This window comes from Urtica dioica, chromosome 3, assembly GCF_054948205.1.
Source record: "Urtica dioica subsp. dioica isolate 48M chromosome 3, U.dioica_male_clone48M_v1_H2, whole genome shotgun sequence".
In the NCBI taxonomy this organism is placed as follows: Eukaryota; Viridiplantae; Streptophyta; class Magnoliopsida; order Rosales; family Urticaceae; genus Urtica; species Urtica dioica.
Window position 1 is genome coordinate 24337546 of NC_142758.1, and position 27360 is coordinate 24364905.

The 27360-nt window shown below is 49.0% G+C and overlaps 1 protein-coding gene across 1 annotated transcript; it reads right to left on the reverse strand.

The window, feature by feature from the left end:
* Positions 1–207: 207 nt before the first annotated feature.
* Positions 208–26321, reverse strand: LOC149402507 (uncharacterized). Its single transcript, XM_089608410.1, has 5 exons — positions 26185–26321; positions 25904–25959; positions 15089–15364; positions 14783–15021; positions 208–219 (listed from the first exon to the last, which is right to left on the reverse strand). The coding sequence occupies exons 1-5, from the start codon at positions 26319–26321 to the stop codon at positions 208–210; spliced, it is 720 nt and encodes a 239-aa protein (XP_089464536.1).
* Between the last annotated feature and the right edge of the window lie 1039 nt (positions 26322–27360).

Here is a 27360-nt window from a genome sequence, read left to right on the forward strand (position 1 = left end):
CCTTAGTTGTCAACAGCTGATTATTTGTTTCCTTGTATAGTAGGATTAGGTTTCCTTATTTGTTTATTTCCCTTTCCTTGTAATGTGTATAAATACACGTCTGATGCTAATGAGAAAATATCAATTCCGCACATCTCTTTATCTCTGTTTTACTTTTAGAGGATTCAGAAAGTTTGATCCTCTTAGGCTCCCTATCTAGATCATTGTCTATTTCGTTGTCTAAAAGAGAAGATTGAGTGGGATAAATGTAAAAAAGAGAATTCTTCATACATGCATCAGTGGCAAAAGAATTATCAGGAAACGAAATACGAATTCCATTCTTAATGAACTTGAAACAATAATCTTGCTCAAGAAGACGAGCAACGGATATTAAGTTCTTCCCAAAGGTAGGAACAAAATAAACATTATTCAAGTTTAAAGTGTGGTCTTCAAAAGACAGCTTCACGGATCCCACAGCCTTCGTAGACACCAGGCTCCCATCACCCCATTTGAAACAAAACTAGCCTTCCTCTAAGCTTTTGGTTTTCTTGAAACCAGTCAAGGAACAACAAATATGGTTAGTAGCAGCGGAGTCAAGAATCCACGTTGATACATTATCATGTACTAAGCATGCTTCGGTAACTAGTACAATACTATGTTCCTTTGCTTTAAGATAGGAAGGACAGTTCTTTTTATCGGCCTTGTGAGGTCTCTTCTTAGTTCCAGAGGCGGAGGTTTTTTGCTCAGTAGCATGTGCCTCTCCTTGATTCCTCTTTCTCTTAGTGAAACCTTCAGCAGTGTTAAGCTCCTTCCTAAGCTCGGTAATAATGTACTCTAGCTTGTTCATGGAGTAGTTCAACTTGAAGGTATTAAAAGATTCGGGGAGAGTTGCCAAGATCATATCTATTTTGGTCTCCTCGTCAATCTTAGATCCTAGGATTTCCATCTTATTCAGGTAACTAATGATCATCATCATATGGTCCCTGACAGGAGTCCCACCCTTCATGCGACAGTTCAAAAACTGTCGGACTGCTTGTTGCCTTGCTTAACGCCTTTGCCCTCCAAAACTCTCAAGGAGATTGTAGAGCATGTTGGCGGCAGTCTCGATGTCACGATGTTGTTGTTGCACCACATTGTTCATTGATGCTAAGATATAGCACCTCACAATCTCATCGGATAGGAGCCAGGCCGCCATGGCGTCTTTGTCCTCTCGAGTCCAATCATCATTCGTTTGAGGACACAGGGTGGTGTGTACCCATTTGTGCTTGTTAATGCTAAGGACGATGTCGAGGTTACGTATCCAATTAACGTAGTTTTTGGTTTCGAGTTTGTTTGAGTAAAGGATGATCGAGAGAGGTTTGAGAGACATATTGCCAAATTAAGTTGAAACAAGTTTATGATTAGTCTTTGGTTTATGATTTGAGTTTGTTTAAGACTTGATAAAATCCAAAGGTGTTATAAACAAAACGATAATTTAATCCCTCAAGAGAAGGCCGCAAAAAATCTCCATTTATAAGTAAATGACACATCATTAATGCTTAGCCAAGATGTCAATACACCAATTTTGACTTGCCACCTTTTAAATTGGTTTGATCACTCACATCCTTTCGCAGCGCCTCAAGGGAGGATTACTAAGTGCAACCAACCACTTAGTCCAAAAGATCAACTTTGAAAAACAATCCCCCAAAACCACTTAGGCCTTGTCATCATCGTTTCACTCTAGGACGTAGCTCATTGAGCAATGATCGAAGCAAAAACGCCTTAGAGTACTACCATTTAAAAGAGGGCCACAAGAGCGGCTCTTAGTCTCACGTTAATTGCTTCTTTCATTAGTGTTGGGGATCGTGGGTTACAAACAACAAGTATAACCCTCCCACTTAGTTTTTGGAGTTGGTACATTGTGACTCTTATAAGTTTGGAAACGGTTTTCCTAGTTATAGAGCGATAGATCCAACAACTAGAAAAGAATCCTAGAAGTTCATGTTCAGAGCAGTTTTAGTGCATAAAGGCACAAGGGACATACTCGGATCTTTTCCTATTTTCTATTCGGGGAAAGTATATGAGGGAAGTGTGAACTTCAACTCACTCGAACACTTGGAAGTTTGAGATTACACATCTTTTTATTTTCGGCTTGTCTACGAAGAGACGTCCCACTTAAATTTTCAAGAGCATATAGAAATTGAACATATGTGATATAGATATAGTTTTGAAAATATTTTGAAAACTTATTTGATTTGGATGACAAAATATTTTCAAGTTTGAAAATGAAAACGGTTTTACAAAATTCAAACTAGTTTTGTAAAAATTCAATTTCAAGTAAAATTTTCAAAAACATTTTAGACTTACACATCATGTTTATAATCTTATGAAAAACATTTTTGCTCAAGAAAATTTTCTCATTAGAGTTCTATGACTCATGGTAGTGGGGCTGAAAATCCGGAATTCTAAAAAATTGGACTTTCGGAAAAGTCGCGCACCTCGGAGTAAAATAGTCATAACTGGCGGCTCCGATGTCCTTTTAACCCGAAACTGGTGGCATTGGAAAGAGGACAGATAGACCTTTAATTTGATTCAAGAATCATATAATTTCGCTTTCTAAGCAGAGAGTTATACTACTTTTACTGCAGCTTTGACTCCAGCTCGAAGAAAACAGAAATAATTAAAGTTCAGTCTTTTGGGTGCTTAAAAAGAATCGAGTGTAACGGAACGTTTTAGGAAGTTGTTAAGGATTTTATTTTTGTTTTATTAACATGGTAATAACATGATATAAAAGAAATAACAACAATCATAAAACGATTCAAGTAAATAAAAGAAACTCGCAAGACAAGAAAACTAGTCACAAAATTTACTCCAAATTTTCTCAAACTTAAAAACACGTTTTTTAATATAAAAATTAAAAACTTTTAGAACTGATTCTAATGTGTTTTAATAACATCCCAAACTCATAGAAAATCAACATGATTTTTAATTTAAAGGCAAGAGCAATAAATTAAAAAAATCTAAGAAAACAATTCTAACTTGTCACAAAATTAGTAAACTTTCGAAAACGATTTTCAAGCTCATAATTTTAAATACATGTACATGCATATCTTTGACCATAGCTCTGATACCATTTGTTGGAATTGATCCAAGGTTTAAGAAAAATTTTAACGCTTCAGTAAGCGGCGGAATTATTAAAAATTTCTTTTGACAAGTAAAACGATTTTACTAACCTAGACAAAGAGCAAGCACATGTAAATAAAAACTACTATGAGCATAAATAATTTACTAACCTTTTAGAAGCTTGAACGTTGATGAGCCTTCGGAAGGTTGAAAACGTTCGTCTCCCCTCGCAGCACGTCTCTCTTCTTTCCTCACCAACTCGAGAATCACGAAAGTTTCTATCACAAGAATCACTCGAGAAAGAAAGGAATTAGTGTGTGGGCACTTTTAAACATGACGACTCAAGAACAAGTCTCAGATTCGAAGAGCTAAAACCACTTGGTCAAATGAGGACCTAGGTGCCAAAACAAAAACCGAAAATAACTAGAGAGAGAGAGAGAGGATCGGCCACAAGGTCTAGAGAGAGAAGCTCTCAATCTCTAACTTATGTGGAATGAATGAAATGAGAGGAATGAGGTGGGGTATTTATAGGAGGAGGATTACCTTCAAAAGGAAGTTTCCTCTTTTCTATACCCCTTGCACGTCCAAATGAGCTTCTAGAAGCCTTTGGATTTGTTTCCACATTTCCTTTCTCTCTTAGTTGGTCGAAAATGCACTTTCTCTCTAGAGGAAATTTGTGTCCTCTTTTTCTTTTAGCAAGTATCTTCATACATTAATGCACAAAATAAACTCTCTTTCCGACTATGGCATGAACGAAATTCAGCCTTGTTTTCCTTGGGTTGGACGAAATTTGAGCTTCTAGAAGCGTCTAGATGTTTCTTCATTTGTTCATGACAACATAAGAAAGCCCATTAAGAATTTTTAAGTAAAATTCTATGAAATGAAATTAATCCTCAAGGCCCAAATTCTTTAAGTTGGCCGTGTGATTTAAATTTCATTTGTCATCATATGTCAATGTCAAAAAATTTATTGACATTCATTTCGTCCTATGTCTAAAAAGACAAAAATACCCTTTAGACAATTTTCACAAAACTTGTCTCGTTCTTGTTTTGACTTAGCTGCTAGTTTAACTATTTCTACTCGATATGATTTGTGACAGTGACCTCATGGATCCAAATGAACAAAGCTTGAGTTAAACACTTGGACTCAAAAGTTCACAAACCTTTTCCAAGTTTAGCTTAATGTCAACCGACTCCACTAAAGAGTTGACAATGAAAATCTCTCGGTTCAAATGAATTTATTTTCTACTCAAGAATTCAACCAAATTATGATGAGCGGATCCACTGAATATTATCTATGTTTACCCTTCATGAATATCATCAGCTAGTCGGGATTTACAAAATTACCATTGTTGTCGGTCGTTTTCGGAAAACCCGAGACGCCGAGAGGGCACGTCGCTCAAAGGGCCGATGGTCAGGCCGGAGGTCCTGAAGAGCGGCAAATCTTCAAGCCCTCGCCCAAACTCCTGACTCCTCGAGTCGAGCTTCGCTCCTCGAGTCGAGCCTTGAGTCAATCTCCTCGAGTCGAGCTTCGCTCCTCGAGTCGAGCCTTGAGTGGTTCCTCGAGTCGAGCCTTTAATTGTCCCTCGAGTCGAGCCTCGAGTCACTTTCGAGTCGAGCCTCGAGTCATCCTCGAGTCACTCCTCGAATCAAGTCGCTAGTCGCTCTCGCCGGGCCGAGCCTTGCCCCTCGGATCGAGTCACTCTCATCAAGTAGAAAGCTTCATATTTCACGTGAGAAGAATGGCATTCGAAGGCCCGCAAGAGCCCGGCAAGACGAGCCGCTCACTGCGCACGCAACGCACTGCACCGGCCAGCCGGGCAGCAGGCAGCGCGCCGCGCCGGCCAGGCAGCGCGCCGCGCCAGTCAAGGCACCCTGCGCCGCGCGTCCTGCGCCGCGCGTCCCGCGCCGCGCCCGGTGACCCGCGCGCCGCGCCCCCTGCGCCGCGCGCCGCGCGCCGCGCGTTGTGCGCCGCCCTTTGTGCGCCGCGCGCGCCGTGCGCCTCCACTTGATGCCACACGCATTCCTAGTCCCACATGGACGAAAAAGGGACCTTCTAAGGCTCCCAAACACCTATAAATACCCTCTCCCATTGAGGGGAAAGCAATCCCAAGATATCCAAGAATATCTAATAATTCTCTTCATCTCTTATCGACACGCTCGATTTCTCTGCTTCTCTGGATGCCATATTTGGCCTGAAGCAGGTTCTCTTCCCTCTCCCTCGTTCTCAAAGGTCCCGAAGCACTCACGGGAACTTCCCGGACGTCGCTCCCTTTGACCGAACGTTCTCCGGTGCTCAAGCACGCCCCTAGGGTTCTCAACTAGAGCTACCCTCGCGCGGCTAACACGCTAGACGCATACGCGATCTCCGAAGTTCTGAGACGCTGCCGAGGACTCCTCGCGCCCCGTTTCCTTCGTCGAGCACGCCTCTCCGCCAAGGCTCCACGCCTCATACTGCGTCCTACACGCTTGAACTACGTTCTGACCTGATCCCACGCGCGGGTACGTAGGCAGCCGACAACCAAGGCACGGTCACTCATCCTCCTCACCCCCTACCTCTCCCGAGAGGCGGGTTGATCGGAGAGAACCCTAGCTCGAGACTATCGAGTTCACACTCTTGGCCCGGGTGCGATCACTTGGTCCGGCCTTGGATCGAACCGCCCGAGGTTTTAAATAGTTGTTCATTTTCGTGCGACAACATTTTGGCGCTAGAAGGAGGGCACTTCCCGACCTATTCAGCCCGAAATCCCTTCTATTCATCTTCTTCTTTTCTTCTGCGAACTCAACCTTCTCGAACTTGAGGAACGATGAGTAGCCAACCACCCGTACGTTCTGAGGGCGCAAACAACCCCGAAAACGTCGCTAAGACCAAGAAATACTTCTTGCGCTCCCGAGCGCATGGTGACGAAGAGTCGCTCCACGAAGAGAGCTCGACCCGCTCACCATCTCCATCTCCTGATAGCAGGGACAACCGCATCACGGAATTGGAGGAGAATATCCGCCGACTGAAGGCGAGGAACGCAAGGTATCACCGCCAACTGGCTGCGAAGCAACCTATGCGTGACACGACGATCCCCAACGGGGATCCTGAGAACCTCAACGAGGAAAGCCGCGACCCTGATTATGAGGATACTGGTGACTCGGAGGATGTCGAGACTTCTCTCACGAAGGACGGGGGACTCCCCGCCGTGTTTGAAGCCGGTCCGTCGAATCCCTTACCCCGAACAGGCGATGCGCCGGTGACTTCTCAAGAGGGGAATTCCCGACGTTCGGCCCTCGACCGACTAGGTCCGAGGGAGAATGTTGCGGAAAGTCAGGGCGCGCGGAGAGCGCAACGCCGCAAACAGAGCCGGCGCCTCCATACGGCCAGCCCTGATCTTAGGGACCACCTCACTGCTCAACGCATTGGGCGTGGCAATGATCTGAGAGAGCGACTAAGCTCTAGACCCAATATCCCGCTGGCAGCCCCAACTAACGGGAACCGCCGCGCAGGACAGGGGTCTAACGAGAGGCTGCAGGTGACTCCTCCCGATCAAGGGGTTACTCCAACGACCGGTCTCGATGTGGTCACCATGATCCACAACCTTCGAAATGAGGTACGAGATCTCCGAGAATACGGAATAGGTGGAAGCGCCTACGGAGTCGTTGAGGAGAATTCATCGCCTTTCACTACTCAGATATTGGCTGAGGTTTGTACGGGGAATTTCAAGCTCCCGAACCTCGCTCCCTATGATGGGAAAGCAGATCCTGCTTACCACATCCAGCACTATGAAACCTGGATGACGATGCAGGGTGTTTCTCCTGGTGCCATGTGCCAAGCCTTTAGTTTAACCCTCACCGGACCCGGCTTTGAGTGGTTCAAAAACTTGAGACCAGGAAGCATCCACTCGTTCAAAGACCTGAAGGACATGTTCCTAGCACGATTCGCTACGTCTATGGTCCAAAAGAAGACCAAGATGTACCTGTGGTCAATCAGGCAAGAGAGTGGCGAGTCTCTTAGACGATACCTCGCCCGATTCACGGAAGAGTCAAACAAGGTCGACCGCTTTGACGACAGTGACGCGATTGCCGCTATCATAGAAGGCTTGCGTACGAGTGACTTCCTCAAGTCTGTCGTCGGCCGTGTCCCTTCCACCATGGCCGAGTTAATGACTCGAGCTAAGACCTTCATGGGAGTCGAAGACTACCTCGACGGCCGCAAGAGCACTAATCAAAGCTCTCGCCGTCGGGAAGAACCTATCCGCGAGCAGAACGAGCCTCGTAAGAGGCGAAACAAGGGGAACCAGGTTCCTAACAACCAACCCCCTGTACCTCAGAAACCGCGACTTGCGGAAAACTTCAAAGGGTACTCGTCGTTCACGCCGCTGAACACGGCGCCGGAAAGGATCTTGGCTCTGGCACGTGACAAGTTCACGCCCCCGGCTCCAATGAAGAAGGATCCCGCAACTCGCGATCGGTCCAGGTATTGTGAGTTCCATCGGGAATATGGTCATTTGACCTCGGAATGCTACAACCTCAAAAGGCAAATCGAGGCTCTGATCCAACGGGGCGAGCTGAAGGAGTTCGTGTTGCGCATGATTGGCGCTGCGGGCCCCACCGCGAACAGACAGCAGTCTGGTCAAGGAGGAGGAGCAGCCGCCTCTGCCAACCAAACCCCGGCTACTGCCAACGCCAACCCACAACTGCACGTGGTAACCACCATACTGGGAGGTCCACAGGATGGGGATTCGGCCCGTCAACGGAAGAAATTCCTTAGGGCCGTGTCTCAGGAAGACGCTGCTATGCACGTCAACTTCACATATGAAGAACCTCCGTCCGTGCCTCACGAGACGATGTATTTCACCAATGAAGAGGCCAAGCGAGTTGTGCATCCGCACAATGACGCGATCGTGCTCAAAGCCCAAGTGGCCAATAACTTGGTGAAAAGGGTTCTCATCGATAACGGCAGCGCTGCCGACATAATCTTCAAGTCCACCCTAGAGCGCATGAAGCTCGGGGGGCTGCGCCCGACTCCGACCCAAACGCCATTGTTTGGGTTCACTGGGGAAAAGGTTATGACTGAGGGCATCATCGACCTGCCGGTCACCTTTGGAACCCCTGGAGGAATCGAAGCCGTCCACATGGTCCCATTCCTAGTGGTCGACCAAGAGTCGCCCTACAACTTAATCATTGGGCGACCCACGTTGAACCGGCTGAGGGCAATCACTTCCACGTATCACCTACTGGTGAAGTTCCCCACCGAAGGGGGAATTGGCATCATGGCTGGAGACCAATCCCAAGCCAGGATATGCTACGTGCAAGGAGTTGATGGCAAGTCCGCGGGAAAAGCGGTCAACACAATCTTCCAACTGGAAGACGATTACCCATGCAACCTAAGGGATGCAAGGAAGTTCGGAGAACTTAACCCCCGTGATGAAATCGAAAGACTCAAAGTGGAAACCTCCGACGATCTTGTGCCAATCGTCCTGGACGAGTCGAAGCCTGATCAAGTTGTAAAAGTCGGCACCCGACTTCCACTCGCCATCAAAACTCAGCTTACCGCCTTCCTTAGGGAGTTCAAGGATGTTTTTGCATGGACTCATGCGGACATGCCCGGAATCGATCCCGAGGTAATAGTGCACCGACTAAACGATGACCCAAAGGTCGCCGAAAAAGTGCAGGCTAGACGAACGTTCAACCCAGAACGATACCCGGCCATAAATGAAGAGGTCGAGAAACTCCTCACCGCAAACTTCATTCGAGAGGCTAAGTACCCCAAGTGGGTCGCCAACGTGGTAATGGTAAAAAAGCCCAACGGGAAGTGGCGAATTTGTATAGACTACAAAGATCTTAACAAAGCCTGCCCTAAGGATTGCTTTCCACTCCCGCGCATCGAACAACTGGTGGACGCCACGGCCGGCCATGAACTCCTAAGCTTCATGGACGCCTATTCAGGCTATAACCAAATTCGAATGCGCGAGCCCGATCAAATTAAGACAACCTTTGTCACTGATCGAGGTCTCTACTGTTACAAGGTCATGCCTTTCGGCCTCAAGAACGCGGGAGCGACATACCAACGCTTGGTAAATCGGATCTTCGCCGATCAAATCGGAAAGACGATGGAAGTGTACGTGGACGACATGCTCGTTAAAAGCCTACTGGCAACTAATCACGTACGCGACCTTAGGGAGATGTTCACAATCCTCCGCCGATATAAAATGAAGCTCAACCCCAACAAATGCGTATTCGGGGTTGAATCCGGAAAGTTCCTCGGTTATATCGTCAGCCGACGAGGCATAGAAGCGAACCCGGAAAAAATCAAGGCACTCCTTGAAATGAAGTCGCCAAGACGAGTCAAAGAAGTGCAAAGCCTGACCGGTCGGATTGCCGCTCTGACACGCTTCGTGTCTAAAGCCACCGACAAGTGTCAACCGTTCTTCAAAGCTCTGAAGAAGACGGACGGCTTTGAGTGGACAGACGAATGCGAAAGTGCCTTCCAAGAAATGAAGGCTTACTTTGGGTCCCCACCATTCCTCTCTAAACCAAAAGAGGGCGAGACGCTGTACGTGTATCTCGCCGTCTCTGAAAGAGCTGTAAGCGCCGTCCTTGTCCGCGAGGAGAACAAGGTCCAATGGCCAATCTACTACGTAAGCAAGGCCTTACTCGACGCGGAAACACGCTATACCGAGATTGAGAAACTTTCTCTGGCTCTCGTAACGGCAGCTAAGAAGCTACGACCGTACTTCCAAGCTCACCCAATCGCGGTGCGAACTGAGCATCCAATCGGTAAAGCTCTTCAAAAGGGAACGTCGACTCGCATGGCGATCTGGTCCCAAGAATTGAGCGAGTACGGGATTGAGTTCCACCCAAGAACGGCTATAAAGGGGCAGGCCTTAGCCGACTTCGTGGCAGAATTCTCCTACGCTCCCGATATGGGAAGAGCGGAAACTGACTTAAACGATAACGAGCTAACTCGGAAAAGGAAGGTAGACCCAACGGGTCCCATCTGGGAGTTATACGTAGACGGAGCATCTAATGCTCGGGGGGCTGGCGCCGGAATAATCCTAATTAACCCCGATGGGGAAAAGCTGCGATATGCCCTCCACTACGGCTTCCAAGCCTCCAACAATGAAGCTGAATACGAAGCGCTCATTGTAGGGATAGAGCTAGCACAGAAGCTCGGCTCCCATAACCTGCGAATACACTGCGACTCGCAGTTGATCGTAAACCAGGTTAAGGGAGATTACATCGCCAAGGAGCCCAACATGGTCGCATACCTGGCTAAGACGAACTCCAAACTCGAGGCCTTCTCTTGGTTCGAGATTCACCAAATCCCGAGAGAACAAAATTCGGAGGCTGATGCGCTTGCTCGCCTCGGATCTGGCATCGACGAAGACGGATTGGGGACTGTGCCCATTGAATCTCTCCCACGACCATCCGTCTCCCGAGACGAAGTCGGGACCATAGAAGTGGCATCTCAGCCCACTTGGATGGACTCAATTGTCGAGTTTTTGCGAAGAGGGGAACTCCCCGAAGACCGCAAGGAAGCCGATAAATTGAGGGCCTTAGCATCCAAATACACGCTCCGTGAGGGCACGCTCTATAAGCACGGTTATTCGACACCGCTGCTCCGATGCCTCGATAGCGTTGAGTCGACCAAGGTCCTCCGCGAAATCCATGAGGGCATCTGCGGAAACCGCGCCGCTGGAACTTCCCTTGCGCTCAAAGCGCTTAAGCAAGGCTATTTCTGGCCTTCCATGAAGCGAGATGCTTACGAATGGGCAAGGCGTTGCGATAAATGCCAGCGCTTCGCGGAAATTCCGCGACAGCCCCCGACCCCGTTAAGCAGCATCGTTGTCCCACGTCCCTTTGCTAAGTGGGGCGTGGACATCATTGGCAAGCTCCCTAGAGCGCCAACGCAATACGAGTACGCCATTATCGCCATCGACTACTTCACTAAGTGGGTAGAGGCCGAGCCGCTTGCCAGAATAACTGAAGCAAACACGACGAACTTCATCTGGAAGAACATCATATGCAGGCACGGTATCCCCGCCTCGATTGTGACCGACAACGGGGCACAATTTGACAACGCGCGGGTAAGAGATATCTGCGATCAACTGAAGATCAGCAAGACCTTCTCCTCGCCGCGACATCCTCAGGCCAACGGCCAAGTCGAGGCAGTCAACAAGACTATCAAGAGCAACCTGAAAAAGAAGCTCGAAGACAAGAAAGGCGCCTGGGCCGATGAATTACCATTCGTCCTATGGGCGTATAGGACAACCGCGCGAAACGCCACCGGCGAGACGCCATTCTCCCTTGCATATGGGGTCGAGGCTGTGGTTCCAATTGAAACCGAGATACCCACATTCCGAGTCGACACGTTCGACGAAGCGGAAAACAACGAGGCCATGCACCTTGAATTGGACCTGATCGACGAAAAGAGGGCGGAAGCATTCCGACGCCTCGCCGCACAGAAACGCAAGGTCGAAAGATACTACAACTCCAAAATCAAAAGGCGAACCTTTGCCGTCGGAAGCCTTGTCCTCAGACGAGTGTTCCAAAACACACAAGTCCAAGGCGCCGGCGTCCTAGGCCCAAACTGGGAAGGCCCTTACAGAGTCCGCAAAGTCATTCACGACGGGACATACTACATCGAGCACACGGACGGGACTCCGATTCGCCACCCGTGGAACGCGGAGCACTTGAGGCAGTACTATCAGTAGCTAGCGTCCCCCGCTTTTTTATCGCTTTTATTTCCATTTTCAATAAGGCCTACGAGCCAATGTTTTAGGATTTAAATTTTCTCGCAAGTTTTTTCTCGCAAAAGTAATAAAATTCAAGTTTTCCATTTCAATTTCATTTTATGCAAGTTTTCTGGTTATCAACATTTAACTTATAACCCAAAAAACTTAGGGGGGCTAGCTATGGTAAGGAAACTCTCAAAAGAACACGCTCCACCAAAAAAAAACCTAAGACGCCTACATGACGCACGTAAGTCGCGTAAAGGCGCAGCCCGTAAGACGCCTACATGGCGCAACCTAAGACGCCTACATGGCGCACGTAAGTCGCGTAAAGGCGCAGCCCGTAAGACGCCTACATGGCGCAGCCTAAGACGCCTACATGGCGCACGTAAGTCGCGTAAAGGCGCAGCCCGTAAGACGCCTACATGGCGCAACCTAAGATGCCTACATGGCGCACGTAAGTCGCGTAAAGGCGCAGCCCGTAAGACGCCTACATGGCGCAACCTAAGACGCCTACATGGCGCACGTAAGTCGCGTAAAGGCGCAGCCCGTAAGACGCCTACATGGCGCAGCCTAAGACGCCTACATGGCGCACGTAAGTCGCGTAAAGGCGCAGCCCGTAAGACGCCTACATGGCGCAACCTAAGACGCCTACATGGCGCACGTAAGTCGCGTAAAGGCGCAGCCCGTAAGACGCCTACATGGCGCAACCTAAGACGCCTACATGGCGCACGTAAGTCGCGTAAAGGCGCAGCCCGTAAGACGCCTACATGGCGCAACCCAAGACGCCTACATGGCGCACGTAAGTCGCGTAAAGGCGCAGCCCGTAAGACGCCTACATGGCGCAACCTAAGACGCCTACATGGCGCACGTAAGTCGCGTAAAGGCGCAGCCCGTAAGACGCCTACATGGCGCAACCTAAGACGCCTACATGGCGCACGTAAGTCGCGTAAAGGCGCAGCCCGTAAGACGCCTACATGGCGCAACCTAAGACGCCTACATGGCGCACGTAAGTCGCGTAAAGGCGCAGCCCGTAAGACGCCTACATGGCGCAACCTAAGACGCCTACATGGCGCACGTAAGTCGCGTAAAGGCGCAACCCGTAAGACGCCTACATGGCGCAACCTAAGACGCCTACATGGCGCACGTAAGTCGCGTAAAGGTGCAGCCCGTAAGACACCTACATGGCGCAACCCAAGACGCCTACATGGCGCACGTAAGTCGCGTAAAGGCGCAGCCCGTAAGACGCCTACATGGCGCAACCTAAGACGCCTACATGGCGCACGTAAGTCGCGTAAAGGCGCAGCCCGTACGACGCCTACATGGCGCAACCTAAGACGCCTACATGGCGCACGTAAGTCGCGTAAAGGCGCAGCCCGTAAGACGCCTACATGGCGCAACCTAAGACGCCTACATGGCGCACGTAAGTCGCGTAAAGGCGCAGCCCGTAAGACGCCTACATGGCGCAACCCAAGACGCCTACATGGCGCACGTAAGTCGCGTAAAGGCGCAGCCCGTAAGACGCCTACATGGCGCAACCCAAGACGCCTACATGGCGCACGTAAGTCGCGTAAAGGCGCAGCCCGTAAGACGCCTACATGGCGCAACCTAAGACGCCTACATGGCGCACGTAAGTCGCTTAAAGGCGCAGCCCATAAGACGCCTACATGGCGCAACCCGTAAGACGCCTACATGGCGCACGTAAGTCGCTTACATGGCGCAACCCAAGATGCCTACATGGCGCGATTTGAGACGCCCACGTGGCGCAATCCGGCGCACGTAACACACCTACATAGCATGGCTGACTCGCAGTTGAAAATGCTTAAGAACACAAACCATCCAAGTGACTGGCGTGTTTGAAAAAGTATCCTGCTGAGATAAAAGGATGGACAAAATCATTGACACAAACAAGTGACCATCCATGCATGCCGTAGAAGATAAGTGTGCGAAAACATTCATAAAAATAAATGGATAACTCCTCATAAAAGAAAGGGGCAACTGCCTCAAAACCTAGAAAGCATGCGCTAAGACAAGTGCGCTAAAGGGAAATATCCTAGTAAGCAAGCGCTAAGACAAGTGCGCTGAACGGAAAAACCTAAAAAGCACGCGCTAAAACATTTGCGCAGGAAAAATAAAGAAAGAAAACGGTCACTCGGCGGGATCGTCGCCCACAGGGTCGGCCCCGTCAAGTGGTGGGAAAAGCGAGTCGAAGAAGTCGAAGGTGACCCCCCGAGAAACATTCTCGGCAGCTGTGGCGTCCCGACACTCCACCGCCGCTGCGTGCCTTGCCTCCTCGACTCCGACATCAAAGTCGTCCTGAAGGTCGGACGCAAGCTGCTCCGCCGCGGCTTTCTCCTCGGTGACCCGAGCCACCTCCTCCGCCAAGGAGTCACGCTTACGCTCCGCACGAACACGGGCAGCCTCACTCGATGTAAGCTGGCCCTGAAGAATGCCAACTTCTTCCGTGCGCGATTCCAACTGACGTCGAAGGTCCCGCGCTTCGCTCCGGAAGACCTCCGTCGATCGAGTCGCCACTTCAAGGGCTTGACGTTCCGTCGTTAGCTCCTCAGCCATCTTCGCCACCGCCGCCTGAGCGCGGTCGCACTTGCCGCGGGTAACTCCCAGTTCCACGCGAGCCTCCTGAAGCTGCTCGCGGAGACTCGCAAACTCCGCCTTTGAGTGAGAACCTCGCTCGGCGTGAGTCAACTGAGACTTCGCTTGAGCAAGCTCCTCCTGAGCGCGACTCATCCGCCTGATGAGGTCGTGAAGGATCTTCTCGCCCCGGGTCGCTCGAGCAAGCACCTGAGAAGGCAAAGAGACAGTTTAGCGGAAGACAGATTCATCGCAAATAAGGCAAGGGAAACTCACTCTCTGGGCATCGGAAACGCCGTGACGAAAGAACTCTACGTCACTGCTGGCCACAACGCTCTTCCACATCTTCATCGAAGATTGAGCAAGGCCCAGGGAACATTCCCCCCTAACCTCCGCGGCCTCCACGTCGACCATCGAATTCACGCGCTTAGAGTCCGAAGACGTGTCTGGCAAAGCCGAGGAGGAAGGTCGCTTCAAGGAAGCGCGAGGACCGCTCTCCGCCCGATGATCGGTATCGAGTTTCTCCCGACCATCCCGCGCAGCAATCCGACGGCGAACCGCCGCCAACGACTTCGGGTCCCGGGAAGCCTTCGCTAGACGAGCCCGAGCCCTCGCCCTAGCCGAAGAGACTGCAAAAGCGACAAAGTCAAAACCTTGAGCTAAAAACAAAAGCAAAAATACGAAACGTCAACATACCTTGAGGATCGCCGCTCGAGAGAGATGATGCGGCACTTGGGGTACCCCCGGTCCGCTGAGGAAACGGCGGGAACCACCCAGTGGAAGCCATCAGCTCAGGAGAACGAAATCGTTCAACGGCTTTCCGAGCCTCCGACATTCCCCGGATCTCCTTCACAAAGTCGAGATCATCGGCCCCCTCGTTAGCAGGAAACTCGGACAAGGGGCCGAACCGGAGCGGGGCGTCACCAAAAGCCTCCGCCGAGACCCACACCCACGGTCGTCGATTGTACTTCTCTGAATCAATGATCAGCTTAGTATTCCGTCGATCGCGGGCCACAAAGAAACTGGGTTGCCCGGGCGCAGGGAAGACCGCGATGAGATTGCAAAAATCACTCACGGCCATCACCCGCTCGGTCTGGCAATGCCACTCCATATGGCACATCGCCACTATGCGGTAGAATGCCGGGCTCATCTGACATGCGTGCACCCCCAGACGGGCGAGAAGCTGCTGAACGATGGGTTGAAACGGCAGCCGCAACCCGCAGTTAAGACTCGCAACTGAAACTGCGGCAAAACCACGACGAGGCCGGAAAGGACGGTCGTCCTTTAAAGGACGGAGAAGCGCCACGGATGACGGGATGGCAAAAGCCTCCCGGAGACCGACGAATGTCCGGTAGGTAAGCGTGCTCGAAGCATCGACCCCCGAACAATCGAAGTCCTCGGGAGCGGCAAGGCCCTCCTCGGGATACCACTCCGTCCTAGCAAGCGACCTCGCCGATACCAACGCCTCCGCGTCAGGGGTCTCGGGCTGAGAATCCCCTGGCTCCACGGAAGGGTCCCCGCCCTCCGACACGACCACGGCAGCTGCCGACGGTACCTCGGGACACTCCGATGCGAGGCCTTCGGCCCCCGGACATGTCTCTGACTCACCTCCGGGATCTTCAGACTCGGGACCAAAGTCGTCCACGCAGTCTATCTCGTCGAGAACCGACTCTAGCGGAGTCACCGCATCCGCGTCCGTAACATCTCCCGGCGCGCCTTGAAAGCCCAAGTCGGACTGCGGCGCGTCGAGGCGAACTTTGTCACGGACCCCCCCGCCAACTAAGTTGATCACGAGGCGAGGGGCAGGCTCCCCGGACGCGGGACGATCAAACTCCCCGCCTGTACCGTGCCCAGTTGGCGCGCACTCTTCGAGAGGCTGAGCAGCGGGCACGGTCGCACCCAGCTCGCCTTCCTCCAACCACTGCTCTACTCCGCTTGGATTTTCTTCCACGTGCAGAGGAACTTCCCTTAATCCCGTGAAGAGATCATCCTCTGCGTGTTCAGAACCCTGAAACAAGAGAGAGAAATCAATCTCGGGACTCTCAGCTGAGAAAAGGGGAGGGACACCCATAATGCAAACGTAAAAGAAGAAAACAAGCGTAAGAAAAGAGAAAAAATAATGTGAGGGTAAAGGGAAGGGGGGAGGTCTATTTATAGACTTCTAGGGGGGTAGGAGTCGAAATCCTACTCCCACAAGGAGCAAAATCGGAGTAGAAACTCCAAAAAGTCGGAGTTCTCCCGCGCAAAGCGACCCAGCCCCGCGCACGGGGCGCGCCGCGCGCCAAGCCCGCGCGCCGCGCGGGTCGTGCAGCGCAGACCGCGCGCCGCGCGGCCACCACCTGAAAAAAAAAAAAAAAAAAAAAAAAAAAAAAAGAAAGAAAAAGAGAAGAGGAAAAAATTTTCCTCGGGGCCACAAGGCACGGGAAACATTTTCCTCAAACACCCAACTAGAAGAACAAAAAGTTCATCGCTGGGACGCCTCCCGAACGACGAACTTGGGGGGCTAATGTTGTCGGTCGTTTTCGGAAAACCCGAGACGCCGAGAGGGCACGTCGCTCAAAGGGCCGATGGTCAGGCCGGAGGTCCTGAAGAGCGGCAAATCTTCAAGCCCTCGCCCAAACTCCTGACTCCTCGAGTCGAGCTTCGCTCCTCGAGTCGAGCCTTGAGTCAATCTCCTCGAGTCGAGCTTCGCTCCTCGAGTCGAGCCTTGAGTGGTTCCTCGAGTCGAGCCTTTAATTGTCCCTCGAGTCGAGCCTCGAGTCACTTTCGAGTCGAGCCTCGAGTCATCCTCGAGTCACTCCTCGAATCAAGTCGCTAGTCGCTCTCGCCGGGCCGAGCCTTGCCCCTCGGATCGAGTCACTCTCATCAAGTAGAAAGCTTCATATTTCACGTGAGAAGAATGGCATTCGAAGGCCCGCAAGAGCCCGGCAAGACGAGCCGCTCACTGCGCACGCAACGCACTGCACCGGCCAGCCGGGCAGCAGGCAGCGCGCCGCGCCGGCCAGGCAGCGCGCCGCGCCAGTCAAGGCACCCTGCGCCGCGCGTCCTGCGCCGCGCGTCCCGCGCCGCGCCCGGTGACCCGCGCGCCGCGCCCCCTGCGCCGCGCGCCGCGCGCCGCGCGTTGTGCGCCGCCCTTTGTGCGCCGCGCGCGCCGTGCGCCTCCACTTGATGCCACACGCATTCCTAGTCCCACATGGACGAAAAAGGGACCTTCTAAGGCTCCCAAACACCTATAAATACCCTCTCCCATTGAGGGGAAAGCAATCCCAAGATATCCAAGAATATCTAATAATTCTCTTCATCTCTTATCGACACGCTCGATTTCTCTGCTTCTCTGGATGCCATATTTGGCCTGAAGCAGGTTCTCTTCCCTCTCCCTCGTTCTCAAAGGTCCCGAAGCACTCACGGGAACTTCCCGGACGTCGCTCCCTTTGACCGAACGTTCTCCGGTGCTCAAGCACGCCCCTAGGGTTCTCAACTAGAGCTACCCTCGCGCGGCTAACACGCTAGACGCATACGCGATCTCCGAAGTTCTGAGACGCTGCCGAGGACTCCTCGCGCCCCGTTTCCTTCGTCGAGCACGCCTCTCCGCCAAGGCTCCACGCCTCATACTGCGTCCTACACGCTTGAACTACGTTCTGACCTGATCCCACGCGCGGGTACGTAGGCAGCCGACAACCAAGGCACGGTCACTCATCCTCCTCACCCCCTACCTCTCCCGAGAGGCGGGTTGATCGGAGAGAACCCTAGCTCGAGACTATCGAGTTCACACTCTTGGCCCGGGTGCGATCACTTGGTCCGGCCTTGGATCGAACCGCCCGAGGTTTTAAATAGTTGTTCATTTTCGTGCGACAACAACCATTTTACCCTTCTAGCTGTTATTTCCTCAACTCCTTTGTCGCTTGTGAATAAGTCAGAAACAATGTATTGACGAGGAGCTAACAAGTCACATTGTTTCATCCAAAAGAGTCAGGACTCAATTTTGGACACTGGCCAGTTCATTTATTCACACTCCAAGGAACAAAGCATGAGGTGATATACATTGCATTTCAGCAATCTTGTACATGAATTTCATATCTATGAGAACTTCACAAAGTTACTCATGTCATCTTCATAACTTAGTACTTCACCAATAGGTCCTGTTCGGAATCACATAGTGAGTCCGAACTCTGACTTTCTCAAATGAGAATACGTAAGCTGTGAAATGGCATGTTTCATTTCAGGATTAAGGTAAGCACGATGCAATTCATACGTAGTGACTTCGAGACATAAGAGGTTAAATGGTTTGTTCTTATTTTGTCTCTAGAAGTGCACAGGTCAATTCAGTACCTTCGAAAGATACGTAGAAGAACTATAGAGTCTCCAACTCTCAATGCCCCATAACCAGACATCATAGATTCTCCTAGCAATCGTACCGAGATCAATAGTCCTTTGACCCTTAGATTGCGAATATATCGTTTTAAGCAAACTACGAAGAGTTTGTTCATGCAAATCTACATTTGTCTCTTTGTAAGTTTTTAAGTTTGTTTATGGTCTAAAGACTAATGTTTTATCATAAAGCTTCAAACAGACAATGAGGAATGAATGAACGTTTGAACTTTTTATTAATGAATAAGCAATTACAAGCAAGAGTCTTCGTGAGACTTTATTACATCAAATGTATAAAATAAAGACTACAACTCTTCTTGTGGTCACCATTGACAACAGGAACTCCTGCCGTTTGGCCCTTGACCGACTTGGTTAAAGGGAGAATATTGCGGAAAGTCAGGGTAGGCGGAGAGCGCGCCGTGATAGACGAAGCCGCCTCCATGCGGCAAGCCCCGATCTCAGGGATCATCTTACCGCTCAACACAACGAGTGGGGCACTGACCTGAGAGAGCGACTAAGCTCTTGGTCAATTATCCCCCTGGAAGTCTCGACTAACGGGAACCACCGCACGGGTCGAGGGTCTAATAAGAGGCGGAAGGTGACTCCTCCTCCCGAACAGGGAGTTACTCCGACTACCGGTCTCGATGTGGTCACTATGATTCACACTCTTTGAAATGAGGTACGAGATCTCCGAGAATATGGAATAGGCGGAAGTGCCTATGGACGAATTAAGGAGAATTCCTCGCCTTTCACGGCTCAGATATTGGCCGAGGTATGTACGGGAAATTTCAAACTCCCGAATCTCGCTCCATATGACGGGAAAGCAGATCGTGCTTACCACATCCAGCATTATGAAACCTGGATGACGATGCAGGGTGTCGCTACCGGTGCCATGTGCCAAGATTTCTATCTTACCCTCGTCGCACCCGGTTTCGAGTGGTTCAGAACTTAAGACCGAAAAGCATTCACTCGTTCAAAGACCTAAAGGACATGTTCCTAGCACGGTTTGTCACATCTATGGTCCAAAAGAAGACCAAGATCTACCTGTGGTAAATCGGGCAAGAGAATGGTGAATCTCTTAGACGATACCTCGCCCGATTCACCGAAGAGTCAAACAAGGTTGATCGCTTTGACGACGGTAACGCAATTGCCGCTATCATTGAAGGCCTGCGCACAAGTGACTTCCTAAAGTCAGTCGTTGGCCGTGTCCCTTCTACCATGGCCGAGTTGATGACTCAAGCTAAGACCTTCATGGGAATCGAAGATTACCCCGACGGCCGCAAGAGCAATAATCAAAGCTCTCGTCGTCGAGACGAACCTAGCCACGAGCAAGTCGAATCTCGTAAAAGATGAAATAAGGGGAATCAGGCTTCAACCAGCCAACCCCCTACACCCCAGAAGCCGCGACTTGCGGAAGACTTTAAACGGTATTCGTCGTTCACAGCGCTGAACATGACGCCGGATCGGATCCTGGCTTTGGCACGTGACAAGTTCACTCCCCCGGATCCAATGAAAAAATATCCCGCGACTTGCGATCAATCTAGATATTGCGAGTTCCATCAGGAATACGGTCGCTTGATCCAACGGGGTGAGCTGTAAGAGTTCATGTTGCGCATGATCAGCGATGCAGGCCCCACCACAAACAGACCACAGTCTGGCAAGGGAGGAGGAACAACCACTTCTACCGACCGAACCGTGACTACTGTCGATGCCAATGTACAGCTCCACGTTGTGACTATCATATTGGGAGGTCCACAAGATGGAGATTCAGTCTAACAACAACAAAAACTCCTTAGGGTCGTGGCTCAGGAAGACGCTGCTATGCACATCAACTTTACGTACGAGGAACCTCCGTCCGTGCCTCATGAGACGATGTATTTCACCAACGAAGAGGCCAAGCAAGTTATGCATCCGCACAATGACGCGATAGTGGTCAAAGCCCAAGTGGCTAATAATCTGGTGAAAAGGGTTCTCATCGACAACGGCAGTGCTGACGACATAATTTTCAAGTCCACCCTAGAGCGCATGAAGCTCGGGGGGCTACGCCCAACTCCGACCCAAACGCCCGTATTTGGGTTCGCTGGGGAGAGAGTCATGACCGAAGGCATCATTGATCTGCCGGTCACCTTCGGGACTCCCGGAGGCATTGAAGTCGTTCACATGGTCCCATTCTTATTGGTTGATCAGGAGTCGCCCTACAACGTAATCGTTGGGCGACCCACGCCGAATCGACTGAGGGCTATTACTTCCACGTATCACCTACTGGTGAAATTTTCCACTGAAGAGGGAATTGCCATCATGGCCAGAGACCAATCCCAGGCTAGGATATGCTACGTGCAAGGAGTCGATGGCAAGTCCACTGGAAAAATGGATAACACAATCTTCCAACTGGAAGATGATTACCCATGCGACCTAAGGGATGCAAGGAAATTCGGAGAACTCGATCCTCGGGACGAAGTCAAGAAACTTAAAGTGGAAACCTCCGATTGTTGTCAATGGTGCCCACAAGAAGAGTAGTAGTGTCTATTTATGTACATTTGATGTCATATAGTCTTACGAAGACTCTTGCTTGTAATTGCCTATTCATTCATTAATAAAGTTGAAACGTTCATTCTTTCTTTCTTTGTTTGAAGCTTTATGATAAAACCTTAGTCTTTTAGTCCATAAACAAACTAAACAACTTACGAAGAGACAAATGTAGATTTGCATGAACAAACTCTTCGTAGTTTGCTTAAAACGATATATTCGCAATCTTAGGGTCAAAGGACTATTGACCTCAGTATGATTGTTAGAAGAATCTATGATGTCTGGTTATGAGGCATTGAGAGTTGGGGACACTATAGTTCTTCTAGGTATCTTCCGAAGGTACTGAATTGACCAGTGCACTTCTAGAGACAATATAAGAACAAACCATTTAATCTCTTATGTCTCGAAGTCACTATGTATGAATTGCATCATGCTTACCTTAATCCTGAAATGAGACATGCCATTTCACACCTTAGTATTCTCATTTGAGAAAGTCAAAGTTCAGACTCACTATGTGATTCCGAACAAGGCCTATTGGTGAAGTACTAAGTTGTGAGTCTGTCATGAGTAACTTTGTGAAGTTCTCATAGATATGGAATTCATGTACAAGATTGCTGAAATGCAATGTATGTCACCTCATGCTTTGTTCCTTGGAGTGTGAATAAATGAACTGGCCAGTGTCCAAATTGAGTTCTGACTCTTTTGGATGAAACAATGTGACTTGTTAGCTCCTCGTCAATACATTGTTTCTAACTTATTCACAAGCGACAAAGGAGTTGAGGAAATAACAGCTAGAAGGGTAAAATGGTAATTTTGTAAATCCCGACTAGCTGATGACATTCATGAAGGGTAAACATAGATAATATTCAGTGGATCCGCTCATTATAATTAGGTGAATTCTTGAGTAGAAAATAAATTCATTTGAACCGAGAGATTTTCAGTGTCAGCTCTTTAGTGGAGTCAGTTGGCATTAAGCTAAACTTGGAAAAGTTTTGTGAACTTTTGAGTCCAAGTGTTTAGCTCAAGCTTTGTTCATTTGGGTCCATGAGGTCACTGTCACGAATCACATCGATAGGAATAGTTAAACTGGAAGCTAAGTCAAAACAAGAACGAAAATAGTCAAAATGGTATTTTTGTCTTTTGAGACAAAGGATGAAATGAATGTCAATAAATTTTTTGACTAGTTCATTTGGTGACTTAATGTCACTCGGCCATAACTTGATTATTGGGCCTTGTGAATTAATTTCATTTCGTAAGAATTTTATTGAAATTCTTAATGGGCTGTTCTCATGTTGTCATGAACAAATGAAGAAGCTTCTAGAAGCTCCTTCTAGATGAGAGATGGGTGCCCAAAATACCCAAGAGAAAGAGAATATTTTGTGCATAAATGTATCAAGATACTTGCCAAAAGAAAAAGAGGAAACAAATTTGCATATGGATGCACATGGGAATCGGCCAAGCAAGGAATGGAACAAAAAAGGAAACAAATCCAAGGGCTTCTAGAAGCCTATTTGGCCGAGTGACTCTAAGGGAAGGAGAGCAATATTTGCTCATGAATATGTGATATTCAATGAAAGAGGAAACTACCTTATTGAAGGTAAAACCTCCCCTATAAATAGAGGCCTCATTCCCTTCATTCCATTCATTCAACATAAGTTAGAGATTGAGAGACTCTCTCTCTAGACATTGTTGGCCGAAAATCCTCTCTCTCTCTCTAGTTTATTTTCGATTTTTTTCTTGTCTTGGCACCTAGGTCCTCACTCGACCTAGTGTTTAGCTCTGCGACTTCAAGACTTGTTCTTAAGTCGTAGTGTTTAAAAGTGCCCACTCACTGATTCCTTCTTTTCGAGTGATTTAGTGATAGAAACTTTCGTGGTTGCTCGAGGTGCCGAGGAAAGAAAGAGAGACGTGCTGCGAGGGGAGACGAGCGTTGCGAACTTTCCAAAAGCTTCTTCAAAGTTCAAGCTTCAAGAAAGGTTAGTAAACTGCTCATATTAATTTTTAATTACATGTACTTGCTTCTTTGTCTAGGTTAGTAAAAACTGTTTTTACTTGAAAAGAAATTTTTTAAAATTCCGCCGCTTCCCGAAGCGTTTAATCTTTTTCTTAAACCCTAGATCAATTCCAACACCGATGACCTCGCGCCGGTCGTGCTAGACGAATCTAAACCTGACCAGGTTGTAAAGATCGGTACCCGACTTCCACTCGCCATCAAGACTTAACTCACCGCCTTCCTCTGGGAATTCAAGGATGTGTTTGCATGGACTCATGTGGATATGCTCGGAATTGATCCCGAAATAATAGTGCACCGATTGAACGACGACCCAAGGGTCGCCAAAAAAGTGCAGGCTAGACGAACGTTCAATCCAGAACGATACCTGGCCAGAAATGAAGAGGTCGAGAAACATCTCACCGCAAATTTCATCCGAGAGGCTAAGTACCCCAAGTGGGTCGCCAACGTGGTAATGGTGAAAAAACCTAATAGGAAGTGGTGCATTTGCATAGATTACAAAGATCTTAACAAAGCCTGCCCTAAGGACTGCTTCCCACTCCCGCGCATCGAACAGCAAGTCGACGCCACGGCTGGCCATGAACTCCTCAGCTTCATGGACGTCTATTCGGGCTACAACCAAATTCGAATGCATGAGCCCGATCAAACTAAGACAACCTTTGTCACCGATCGAGGTCTCTACTATTATAAGGTCATGCCTTTCGGCCTTAAGAATGCGGGAGCAACTTACCAACGATTAGTTAATCGAATCTTCTTCAATCAAATCGGCAAGATCATGGAAGTGTACGTGGATGACATGCTCCTTAAAAGCCTACATGCAACTAATCACGTACACGACCTAAGGGAGATGTTCACAATCCTCCGCCGATATAAAATGAAACTCAACCCAACAACTGCGTGTTCGGGGTTGAATCCGGGAAATTCCTTGGATACATCGTCAGCCGACGAGGGATAGAGGCGAATCCCGAAAAGATCAAGGCACTCCTTGAGATGAAGTCTCCAAGACGAGTCAAAGAGGTGCAAAGCCTGACCGGTCAGATTGCTGCTCTGACACGCTTCGTGTCGAAAGCCACCGACAAGTGTCAACCGTTCTTCAAAGCTCTGAAGAGGACGGACGGTTTTGAGTGGACTGATGAATGCGAAAAAGCCTTTCAAGAGATGAAGGCTTACTTTGGGTCGCCCCCATTTCTCTCCAAACTAAAAGAGGGCGAGGTGCTATACGGATACCTCGCCGTCTCTGAAAGAGCCGTAAGCGCCATTCTTGTCCGCAAAGAGGATAGGGTCCAATGGCCAATCTACTATGTGAGTAAGTCTTACTCGACGCGGAAACGCGCTACACCGAGATAGAGAACCTTTCTCAGGCTCTCGTGACGAAAGCCAAAAATAGCATCCGTATTTCCAAACTCACCTCATCGTGGTGCGAACTGAGCATCCGATCGGTAAAGCTCTTCAAAAGGGAACATCGACTCGCATGGCGATCTGGTCCCAAGAATTGAGCGACTATGAGATTGAGTTCCACCCAAGAACGGCTATAAAGGGTTAGGCCTTAGCCGACTTTGTGGTAGAATTCTCCTACACTCCCGATGTGGGAAGAGCGGAAAAAGATTTAACCGATAACGCGACGACGCGGAGAAGAAAGGTTGACCCAACGGGTCCCATCTAGGAGTTACACGTAGATGGAGCATCTAATGCTCGGGGGGCTGGCGTCGGAATCATTTTGACTAACCCCGATGGGGAAAAGTTACGATATGCACTCCACTATGGCTTCCAAGTCTCCAATAATGAGGCCGAATATGAAGCCCTCATTGTAGGGATAGATCTAGCACATAAGCTCGACTCAAAGAACCTGCGGATACACTACGACTCGCAGTTGTACGTGAACCAGATTAAAGGAGATTACATTTCCAAGGAGGCTAATGCCTTCTCCTAGATCCAGATTCTCCAAATCCCAAGAGAACAAAATTCAGAGGCTGATGCACTTACTCGCCTCGGATCTGGCATCGACGAAGACGGATTGGGAGCCGTACCCATCGAATTTCTTCCACGGCCATCCGTGTCCCGAGACGAAGTCGGGACTATAGAGTATGTGTCTCAGCCAACTTGGATGGACCCAATTATCGAGTTTCTGCGAAGAGGGGAACTTCCCAAAGACCTCAAAGAAGCATATAAGTTGAGAGTCTTAGCGTCCAAGTACACTCTTCGAGATGACATAGAGACATGCGCGGTTACTCAACACTGCTGCTCCGATGCCTCAATAGCGTCGACTCGACCAAGGTCCTCCGCGAAATACACGAGGGCATCTGTGGGAACCAAGCCGCTGGAATCTCCCCCGCGCTCAAAGAACTTAAACAAGGCTATTTCTGGCCTACAATGAAAAAAGATGCTTGTGAATGGGCGAGGCGCTGCGACAAGTGCCAACGCTTCTCCGAAATCCTGAGACAGCCGCCGACCCCACTTAGCAGCATCATTGTCTCGTGACCCTTTGCTAAATGGGGCGTGGACATTATTGGCAAACTCCCTAGAGCGCCAAGACAATATGAGTACGCCATAATTACCATAGACTACTTCACCAAGTGGGTAGAGGCCAAGCCGTTCGCCATAATAACCGAAGCAAATACGACGAACTTCATCTGGAAAAGCATCATATACAGGCATGGCATACCTGTTTCGATTGTGACCGACAATGGCACACAATTTGATAACGCACGAGTAAGAGATATCTGCGATCAACTAAAGATTAGTAGGACATTCTCCTCACCGCGTCATCCGCGAGCCAATGGCCAGGTCGAAGCAGTCAACAATACTATTAAGAGCAATCTTAAAAAGAAGCTCGAAGACAAAAAAAGGCGCCTGGGTGGAAGAGCTACCATTCGTCCTGTGGGCTTACCGAACAACCACGTGAAACGCCACCGGTGAGACGCCGTTCTCCCTCGCATATGGGATCAAATCCGTGGTGCCGGTCGAAACCGAGATCCCCACGTTCCGAGTTGAGACATTCAACAAAGAAAACAATGACAAGGCCATGCGCATATGTTGGAATTGATCTAGGGTTTAAGAAAGAGTTTAACGCTTCGTTAAGTAGCGGAATTTTAAAAATTTTCTTTTGATAAGTAAAACGATTTTACTAACCTAGACAAAGAGCAAGTACACGTAAATAAAAAACTATTATGAGCATTAAAGAATTCACTAACCTTTGAGAAGCTTTAACGTTGATGAGCCTTCGGAAGGGTGAAAATGTTCGTCTCCCTCGCAGCACGTCTCTCTTCTTTCCTCGCCAACTCGAGCAACCACGAAAGTTTCTATCACTATAATCACTCGAGAAAAATAGGAATTAGTGTGTGGACACTTTTAAAAACTACGACTCAAGATGTCAATACACCAATTTTGACTAGCCACCTTTTAAATTGGTTTGATCACTCACATCCTTTCGCAGAGCCTCAAGAGAGGATTACTAGGGATTGAGTCTAACTGTGCAACCAACCACTTAGTCCAAAAGGTCAACTTTGAAAAACAATCCCCCAAGGGGAGGCCTTGTCATCATCGTATCACTCTCGAAGGTAGCTCATTGAGCAATGATCAAAGCAAAAACGCCTTAGAGTACTCCTATTTAAGAGAGGGCCACAAGAGCGGCTCTTAGTCTCACGTTAATTGCTTCTTTCATTAGTGTTGGGGATCGTGGGTTACAAACAACAAGTAGAACCCTCCCACTTAGTTTTTCGAGTTGGTACATCGACTCTTATGAGTTCGGAAACGGATTTCCTAGTTAAAGAGCGACAGAGCGGACAACTAGAAAAGAATCCTAGATATTCATGTTCAGAGCAGTGTTAGTGCATAAAGGCACAAGGTACATACTCGGATCTTTTCCTATTTTCTATTCGGGAAAGTGCATGAGGGAAGTGTGAACTTCACCTCACTCGAACACTTGAAAGTTTGAGATTACACATCTTTTTATTTTTCGGCTAGTTTACGAGGAGACCTCCCACTCAAATTTTCAAGAGCATATAGATTTTGAACATATGAGATATAGATATAGTTTAGAAAACATTTTTAAAACTTATTTGAT